The sequence below is a fragment of the Fundulus heteroclitus genome, chromosome 2, assembly GCF_011125445.2.
Source record: "Fundulus heteroclitus isolate FHET01 chromosome 2, MU-UCD_Fhet_4.1, whole genome shotgun sequence".
NCBI lineage: Eukaryota > Metazoa > Chordata > Actinopteri > Cyprinodontiformes > Fundulidae > Fundulus > Fundulus heteroclitus.
Genome location: NC_046362.1, coordinates 35,819,895 through 35,830,142, shown reverse-complemented (window position 1 = coordinate 35,830,142; position 10,248 = coordinate 35,819,895). Strand labels below are relative to the sequence as shown.

General features: G+C 46.5%; 1 protein-coding gene across 1 annotated transcript; it reads right to left on the bottom strand.

Annotated features, from left to right (window-relative positions):
• Positions 1 to 3,011: 3,011 nt before the first annotated feature.
• Positions 3,012 to 10,044, bottom strand: LOC110368234. The gene is made up of 3 exons (XM_036145161.1): positions 9,952 to 10,044; positions 3,399 to 9,706; positions 3,012 to 3,153 (listed from the first exon to the last, which is right to left on the bottom strand). The coding sequence occupies exon 2, from the start codon at positions 9,510 to 9,512 to the stop codon at positions 3,654 to 3,656; it is 5,859 nt and encodes a 1,952-aa protein (XP_036001054.1). The 5' UTR covers positions 9,513 to 9,706; positions 9,952 to 10,044; the 3' UTR covers positions 3,012 to 3,153; positions 3,399 to 3,653.
• Between the last annotated feature and the right edge of the window lie 204 nt (positions 10,045 to 10,248).

Sequence of the window (10,248 nt, the reverse complement as noted above, 5' to 3'; positions counted from 1 at the left end):
CTTGTTCTTTTAAAAACATTCCATTTTACTATTGCTCTAACTGATACTCCCTTTATTTTTATTTTCTATGATCATTTATTTTAATTTTATGACATCAATTCAGAACCAGAGAGCATTACTGAAAATGTTTGTTGCTCAAGCATCTTAAAAGTGAATGTTTCCTTGGTAATAATGTCAGTTTTCAAAATGAACAAGATTGAAAAGAACACCTAACATAAAATAAAGTGTCGTAAGAGAATATTTGCTGCTAAATAATGTCGAATTTGATGTTTCTTTTCTCTCTAACTGGAGCAAAGAACTGTTTGACTGCATATTTAAAGTTCCGGAGAATCTGTTTTTCTGCATTGACGCAAATGCTGAAAATGCAATAGGAGTCATGGTAAAGAATGAGGCATAAAATAATCACTTAAGGCCTTTATAGACACTGCTAATTGGTTATTTATTGAACGGATCACATAAACACTCAACTGGGATAAAGTAGTTAGAGTTTTTGTGGTTTGAAAAGGCATTTCATACTTTTTCCATGATGTAAATTATCAACAATGATTTTTTTTAGTTCAGTTTAGAGTAGTTTAAATCATATCTCATAAACAGAGAACACTGCATAGTGAAAAGTGCTAATTTTGCATAATTTTTAAATGTTTATACTGTTTTATCTCAGGGCCCTTCTTTCTGTGACGTGGCAGCTTTGTTTTGCCCCACCTCTGCTGCCTGCACTTCCCCAGCCAGCCTGATTGAGCTCACCTGCTCTCAATCATCTCCTCCTGTCTGTGTTTAATCAGTCTGTTCCCTTCCAGAATATAGGATTATACTATAAGATTTAAAAGTTTGTATATATATATATATATATATATATATATATATATATATATATATATATATATATATATATATATATATATAAAGTGATCATCACATTGATGTGGCTCATGCTACATACTCCGGTATAGTAGGTGGCGGTATTCACCCAAAAGTCAAGGTTGCAATCTACCATTAAACAAAAAAAAAAAAGAGAAGAAGAACAGTTCCTCTTTGTTTCTACCAGCAAGCGTTCCAGCCTTTCCCCCCAAGCTTTCTAGCCTCCAGTGACGTTTTGACCGGTTTTGTGCTTCGACTCTGCCTCAGTCCAGTGTTTTTTAGATACCTCTGCCCTCTTGACTGATTCCCCATGTACTGACCTTTGGACTGTCATTAAATTACAGAATTCTTGGAAACTGTCTAAGTTGTCATTTGAATTCTGCCTGCCCAGTTTCCTGTCACACTTTTTACATTATGTATAACAGATTTGTAATATTATTGTCTCCTGGTTAAGGTTTGCTGATGACAGGTTAATATGTTGCTGGTAGCAAAACTGCATTTGCTTTAATCTAACTGTTCAGAGTCTATTATGTCATTGTTCGACTAGTCATGTTCCTCCAAGATGACCTTAAATGTGTTGAAAATAAAAATCTAAAAAAAATAAACAGCTTTTTTCTTATTTCTGATTGTACATTTTTAGATGATCTAAAACTTTTGAGTATTACTAAAAAAACAACACTTGAAAACATGTAATTGGATAAATACTTGACCACATTTCCAGCATGAAATTGTTGTCAGCCTTTGTTCAACACCTCGACAAGCTGTTAAAGATTTTAACAGGAATTCAAAATGACTTCAAGATGTTTTGCTCATGAAACTTGCTTGATAAGTTGAATTTCAGATTTAGGGCAAGAAACACTATCCAACCTGTGGAAAAGTATTTGCTCCCTAACCCTAATAAGTAGTTTTACCCTCTTTGGCAGCAACAACACCCGTCAAGCATGTTGCTGCTAATTTAATAACCTTTGGTATGTTTTTACATCACTATAGAGGAACTTGGGTCCACTCTTCTTATAAGAATCGTTTTAATTCAGTATTAAACTTGCCACTGGCCTATTTAGGGTCGTGCAATATTCATTCACTCTGGATTTTGACTATCTGATCTTGAAACCTTCATTTCAATGTCAGCATTCCAAGACTTATGGGTCTCCCTTCAGATCAGTTCTCCCACATCAAAGCAAAGCAAATCAACAAACGTCACCAAAACAATTTGCTTAATCACTTCTATTTTATGATTTTACAAAGTGGCGATTATATTAACACACTGGCTACGGTTGGCTTAACAAATTAAAACCATTTTAATAGTTTATATTCTCATTAAAATGTGTTAGATGATCTAAAACACTTTAGCACAACTAAAAACAAGGAATCTGTAAAAAAAAAAAATCCCTTTTTCAAAGCACTGTACTTTCATGCATTAAGCAATAGTTTCTCCTATTTAGAATACAATACAATACAATGCAATGGAGAACAACAATCTTTTATTGTCCCAGAGTGGTCAAATGTTGATGTATCAGCAATAAGTAAAGGAAAAAGTCCACACCAGAAACAATAGAGAATGAACTAAGACAATACATAATTTAACTTTATTGATATCACAATGGAGAAATTGTGAGAATACTGTTCAGTTATTAAAAATGGCATATTTAAATTTAATTAAAATGTGCAGCTGAGTGGGGTGAAATGTAAGTGTACAAAAGGTGTATGCATATTTGTGCATATGAAGCAGCAACAACTACAAAAAAAGAAAAAACAAATGCAATTAACAGCGAGGAGGACGGGTCTGCAGTTTTAATTACTAACCTCTTGGTCACAAGCAGCACCTTCAACCATCAAGCCACTGGATGGTGATATAAAATCATGCAAATAGGACATCATCTGGGACAGGAAGCCTCAGATCACATCTCACCACATGGCTGTCATGTTCTTATGAAACTGATTATGGAGATCTTCAAAGATGTTTTATATTTATGAGCGTTAAACACCAGAAGGCTCCTTAGATGCCTAGAGTCCTTCTGCTTCCACGTAGAACTGCTGGGTCAGAAAGTCATTGAGCATCCAGTGGGAATTGAAAGGTGAACTTCATCTTCATGAGGAATACTGGTCTTCAGAACAACAACAAAAAAAACTCTGAATGGTATTGTTGGGGAGGTTCAAAGTTAATAGACTGGCTTCTCTGATTTGTAATCACAAAGTGGGCGTCTGTCAGAACGCACTAAGTTCCCCCAAGACTTATAAAATGATGACAGCAGTCAGTCCTTTTATGGTAATTTAATCCAATGTGTGTGTGTGGTTCTGGAATTACCCAAACAATAACATTCATCAATATACTTAACAATAGCACACAAATAAAAACAATAGTAATATATGTCCTGTACTCAACTGACAACAAAGGAAATGGTCAGCAGCATAACATAACCCAGTTGACCATTTAGACCATCCAAAGCTACTAGCAGTTAGCACCGCTAGAAATATGAACTGCAGCACCGGATATAAACTCAACCAGCCGGCCTAAATATCACATAAACAACATAACTTACGTTTCTCTGGACGCACACTGAACCACAAGAGGCAGAGCGACGAATACAATGTTGCAATCACAACCTGCTGCCTGCATTACTCGCTTCTCACCGTCGTCAGTCTCTTCTTCTCTTTCTTACTTGCAGTGGCACTCAGCCCGATTGGCGCTATTGCGCCCCTAGTGGCCGGATCTGGCCAAGTCCCCAGCTACACTATACAGCCTTCAAAACAGCCGCCCCCAAATTTGTTCTAACAAATTTGTCGTACCCAGTCTATCACTGTTCATTCTCCTCTGGTATAGCAGGGAGTCTGATAAGACGGCTCACAGGTCGGACATAGGTGCGGTCCCGAACTTCAACCTCCGCTGTGCGAATCAGACCATCGGCCCCAGGGAACACCTGCTTGATTCTCCCAACAGGCCATGATGCTCTGGGCAGTTGAGGGTCGACGATCATCACGATGGTGTCCAGCTGAAGAGGGGACGTGTCGGACTGCCACTTGGATCGGGTTTGCAGTGTGGGCAGGTAGTGGCGCAAGAACCGCACCCAGAAGCGATCCGAAAGCACCTGACAGGCTCTCCATTGCCGCCGGCTGAGCGGCTCTGAGTCGTGGTATACTGCCTGAGGTAGGGAGGGGTCTGGCCGCCCCATCAGCAATAGATTAGGTGTCACCGGGTCCAAGTCTGCTACGTCAGATGACACGTAACCAAGGGGTTTGGAATTGAGGATACCCTCGATTTCAATCAGGATGGTGGTGAGCACTTCTCCACTGACAACTTGCGAGCCCAGGGTAGCAATCAGAGCAGCCTTGATAGACCTGATTTCCCGCTCCCAGGAGCCACCGTGGTGAGGGGCACTAGGTGGGTTGAAGCGGAACTTGATCTGGTACTCTGCCAGCTGTGCTTGGAGAGAAGGATGGAGGGCTTTGAAAGCTTCTTGCAATTCCCTATCTCCACCTCTGAAATTGGTGCCTTGGTCCGAAAGCAGCTCTGTTGGTTTCCCCCGACGGGATATGAACCTCCTCAAGGCCATCAGGAAGGAGTCTGTGTTGATGGTGGACAGCACCTCAATATGGACAGCTCTTGTCGTGAGGCATTTAAAGAGTAAGCCCCAGCGTTTCTCATTCCGTCGGCCGACTTTAACCTGCATCGGACCAAAACAGTCAATCCCCGTAGAGTAGAAGGCTGGTTGATGTAGCCTGAGCCGTGCAGGGGGTAAGTCCGCCATTTTGGGGTTGACCGGTTGGGCTCTCCATCTCTGGCACTCAGGGCATGAGCGCTGTTCTCTTCTTATAGCCTCACGGCCACGAAGGATCCAGAACTTCCTCCTCAACTCTGCAAAGAGTCGCTCTGCCCCAGGGTGTTTCAAGTCATGGTCAAACTGTCGGATGAGCAGCTTAGTCACAGCATGTTTCGGGTCAAGGACTATAGGGTGGATAACGTCATCCTCCAGTTCCTGACAACGCCTCAGACGCCCTCCAACCCGTATCAACTGGACTGATGCGTCATATTCTGGAGCCAGCATGATTAGGCAACTGGAGGAAGGGATTGGTTTCCCAGCTTCCAGACACTGGACTTCTTCAGGGAAGCTGTCTCTTTGGGCGGACTGCAGGATGCTGAGTTCTGCTTCCTTGAACTCCTCTGCTGTGGGAGTCTCTTTAGCGTCAGCAGCCGCCCCGTGAAGGTACCCCGCAGTGGCTTTCACCAGTTCACCAAATGTGCTAAACTGCTGAGTATCAGGTATGGAATGATGGGTGCCGGTTACTGTGCTAACCAGGCAGATCGTTGGCTTTCGCAGCTCTTCAGTGATGTCCTCACTTGTTGTGACTGGGTGCACTGGCCACTGGTCAGGTGGCTGCCGCAGGAACGGGGGTCCATAAGCCCAACGATTCTCACCTGATAGGTCTTTCAGTGACTTTCCCCGGGTGAGGTCATCTGCTGGGTTTTGTGACGTCTCCACGTAGCGCCAAGCATGGCTATCAGTCAGCTCTTGAATTTCTGCAATACGGGTTCCTGCAAACACCTTAAAGCGGCAAGAGTCCGACTGGATCCAAGAAAGAACAGTTGTGGAGTCTGTCCACATGACCACTCTGGATATCTCTAAAGTAAGCTCTTGAGTTAGCACGTTTGCAAGCTGTGCACCCGTAAGTGCAGCACATAACTCCAGTCGTGGCATTGAGAGCTGACGCTTGGGGGCCACTCGGGACCGAGCTGTCAGGAAAGCCACCTCCACATACTCCTCTGCATTTTCTGTGCGTAGATATCCCACACTGCCATACGCCCGTTGAGACGCATCACAGAATATGTGGACCTCTCGCTTGTAGGCTGAATGATCCATGGCTGGACTAACATAGCAGCGAGGCATACTGATGCAGTCCAGGTACTGTAACTCGTTCTCCCATTCTTGCCACGCCGTGAGCAACTCGTCAGGCAGCAGAGGGTCATCCCATTCCCGCTTCTTCTCCCACAGCTGCTGAACAAGCACCTTGGCCCTCGTAGTATAGGGCGTGAGGAACCCTATGGGATCATATTGGCTGGCCAATACTTTATAGATGTTCCGCATGGTGACAGGGGAGCTATCCAGCAGCCGTGATTTATACCGCAGCGAATCTGAGTGGCATAACCAACGCAGCCCCAGGGCAGGTTCTTGCGGGTCCATGTCGGTGTGGTTTAACAACTGTTCGCTGCTCTCTGACCTGATCTCCTTCGGTAGGTGACCGATGACATCTGGCCTACTGCTGGCCCACTGTCGCAGCTCGAAGCCTCCCTCCAGTAACAGCCCTCTCAACTGATCTGTAACATCTCTGGCCATATCTGGGGTAGGGAAGCTCTGTAGCCAGTTGTCTACATAGAAGTGGTTCTCGATGGACCCACGCACTGCATCCCCTGGTTGAGTGTGATCACGTACATGCCTCTGTAGGGCGTATATGGCACAGCATGGGGAACAAGTAGTCCCAAATGGAAGGACTTGCCACTCGTACACTCTAGGTGGGGAGTCTCTCTGTAGATCACGCCAGAGGAAACGCAGCAGAGGGCGGTCCTCTGGCAGCAATCTCACCTGGTGGAACATTCCCTTTATGTCACTGCTGACAGCAATGGAATGTTCCCTGAACCGCAGTAGGACACCCAGAAGGGATGCACCCAGGTTTGGACCAGACAGCAGTAGCTCGTTGAGGTTCTTATCCCTATAAGTATAAGAACAGTTGAACACGATCCGATTCTTCCCATTGTGGGTCACCAGGTGATGGGGAATAAACCACGACTCATTGGAGGTCTTCTCCGGCTCCTGGCTAACTTCTGAGACATAGCCTGCTTTCTTCAGCTTCGCAATCTCTGCCTGATATGCCTCTGCCTTCTCTGGGTCTCTGCTAAGGCGCTTCTCTGTACTACGTAAGCTGGCGAGTACCGCTTCAGGCTGCGCTGTGAGTGTAGGCATGTTACTCACCCGCAATAGTGGTGTGGCATATCTGAGGACCCCATCCACCTCCACTCTTCTAGTCTTTGCCTCTAAAAGGTTCATGGCCTCCTGGTCTCTCCGTGACCTAGTCACTAGCTTCTCATTTCTGTATGGCAAGATGTCCAGTTGCCAGAGCTTCTCTACTTGGTTAAAGAGTTCAGCTGCCGGGGAGATGGTGGACATGAACAGACACTGTGTTGGGCGATTGCCCTGTTGGAGGGATTTGACTGGCCCTTGCAGCGACCAACCAAGCCTGGTCTTTACCGCAGCTGGGCCCCCAGGTGGGCCGAGACGGACAGGTTCGATCGGGGTCACCAAGTGTGGACAGTCAGATCCTATCAACAGAAGTGGGTGAACCGCTGTGAATGGCTGCAGGGGGAGCATCCTGAGGTGCTTATATCTGCGTTGGAGTCTCTTCACTGGGTAAGAGTGTTCCGCAAGGCCTAGTCCGTCTGCAGTAAAGGCGCTCTCAATGGTAAATGTCTTTGTTGGTTGACCAGTTGGAGATATTTTGAACGTCACCGATGAGCCATTTAAGGTTTTTACATCCTTCCGAACTGTTCTCAAGGTGAGGTTCTCTGGAGTTCCCTGCAGCTGCAACTTCTGGACGGCTTCCTGGAGGAGGATCGTCCTCTCTGAGCCATCATCCAATATGGCATATGTTTCCAAAGTGTGGTCACCATTGCGCAGTAGCACTTTACTGATCTTTAGAAGGACCTGATTGCAGCCGGCACGACGATCCAGGTACAAAACATCTGTGGTTGACTTCACCTCTGCACCAGTGCCGTTCACTGGTGTGGTCTCATTCCTGCCGGACCGAAGATTAACCTCATGCAAGGCCTCAAGGTGCTTCCCCTTGCACGTCTTGCATAGGACTCTCAACCTGCACTGGGCGGCCTGATGGTGTCGGCCACAACGCCAGCAACGATTGTTGGACTTCACCCAGGTCGTCTTCTGTTCCTTGGTTAATTGCTTAAAGTTCAAGCACTGGTCCAGAAAGTGTTGCGCGTTACTGCAGTAGGGGCAGTAAGCTTTGGGTTTCTCCGGAGCCCCTTGGTAGTCCAAGACTTCAGCTTGACCCGCTTGGGGTGGTGTGTCATGAGCAGTGCCATGCAACACGTTCGAGGTCTTCCTAGTGGCTTTATGGTCTTTATCATGCTCCTTCCTTGCCCAGCTTCTCCCTCTTTGGATGTCCTCTATCTTGCCGAACCGGTCTCCATCCTCCTGGATTTCCAGCTCGTATTCAAGCCACTCTGCGAAGTCCATTAAAGATGGGATTCCTGCCTTCCAGGAGTGAAGATGGCGACGGAAGGTGGCTCGAAGATCCTGGGGGAGCTTCCTCGTTAATCTGGCCACATGAGACCCACACCTTAACTCTATGCGTCCATCTTCACCAAGCTGCTCCAACATCCCGACTAGAGCTCGGACTCTCAGAGCAAACCTCCTGAATGCTACAGTGTCGCCAGCACGGATAGCGGGCTCTTCCATTAGCTCTGCGATCCGCTGAAGAGACAGCTGGTGGGGCTGACCATAATGTTTGGTCAGGGAAGCCATAGTGTCAGAGTAGGGGAATAAGGAGTTACTATAGGAATCAGCTATCAGGAGAGCTTCTTCAAACTTGAGGTGGTCACAGAGCACTTGGTACTTGAACATCTCTGTCGCGTCAGCAGGAAGAATATTATCGAGGGCAAGCTTTAGTCTGGAAAATTCTCTGGGGTCACCCCGTGTGAACTTGGGGATAGACGGCGTCGGGCCCCTGTATGTCTTCTCGTTGCTGTTCGGCAGTGGCACTTCAGAGGTTAGCCGTTGTGGGGGTCTTGGGGGTGCAACCGATGGCGGCACCATATCATATTGTGGTTCTGACAGCATGGATGGGGCTGGTGACAGTCGTGCTTCCAACTGCTGCAGACGTTCTCTAAGGTTCTCCACAACATCAGCAGGTTGCCCTACGGGTGTAGGCTGATCTGTTGGACGCCCATAATTATCATCATAGAATGCTACTGGTGGGGGAGGCGGCGGCCAATCATGATCGGCTATATTTCTGTCTGGTACTGCAGGCAGATGGTGCAGCTCCCTTATTGGCGGCGGTGGTGCGGCCTGCAAGAGCGGTGGTGGCATCCGTGGTCCGACCCTGTCTCCTAGTGGTGGATGTCGTGTTTCAGGTGGTGAATGTAGCATGGGGTGTTGTGACTGTGGGGACCTGGTGCTCTCTCGTCTGGCAGGGGAGTGACTCTGTTGTTGGTGGTACAGCTGTGTGGTCTGTGAACGGGGAGGTGTTGCACCACTCCCATCCATCTGTCTTCTCAGGTCCATCACCATTAGCTGCAACCTTCTGTTCTCCTCTTGTATTTGCTGCAACACATCCATTATTGCAGGTGGGCCCTGATCTGGCCGTGGGGTACTCACATACGCAGGTGCTGCAGCTCCAATATGACCGGGAGATGTCTCTCTGAACTCAGCAGAATAACGAGTGGGCTGTAGCGAGCGCTGTGTGAGGGGTGTCATCTCGGCAATTCCCTCTCTTCCTCCGCTCCAGACAATCTCTTCTAACGCAGCGAAGGTACGGGGTGGGTAGCTCGCAGCCTGTGGGAGGGTGTACCCTTCATAATCCTCCATCCATCTGGGTTGGGTTGTTCGCCGGCGTGGACGTACATCTTCACTTGGGGGAACCTGATCCATTTTCACTTCAGAATTACCTTATCCGGCTCGAAGGACCATTTGTTGCGGAGGTTCAAAGTTAATAGACTGGCTTCTCTGATTTGTAATCACAAAGTGGGCGTCTGTCAGAACGCACTAAGTTCCCCCAAGACTTATAAAATGATGACAGCAGTCAGTCCTTTTATGGTAATTTAATCCAATGTGTGTGTGTGGTTCTGGAATTACCCAAACAATAACATTCATCAATATACTTAACAATAGCACACAAATAAAAACAATAGTAATATATGTCCTGTACTCAACTGACAACAAAGGAAATGGTCAGCAGCATAACATAACCCAGTTGACCATTTAGACCATCCAAAGCTACTAGCAGTCAGCACCGCTAGAAATATGAACTGCAGCACCGGATATAAACTCAACCAGCCGGCCTAAATATCACATAAACAACATAACTTACGTTTCTCTGGACGCACACTGAACCACAAGAGGCAGAGCGACGAATACAATGTTGCAATCACAACCTGCTGCCTGCATTACTCGCTTCTCACCGCCATCAGTCTCTTCTTCTCTTTCTTACTTGCAGTGGCACTCAGCCCGATTGGCGCTATTGCGCCCCTAGTGGCCGGATCTGGCCAAGTCCCCAGCTACACTATACAGCCTTCAAAACAGGTATAGTTGCAGATTCATAAGAATGAACAGCATTTAGTTATAAATAACTGGTATTGTTGGATCTTGTAATTTTCATACTGTGTTT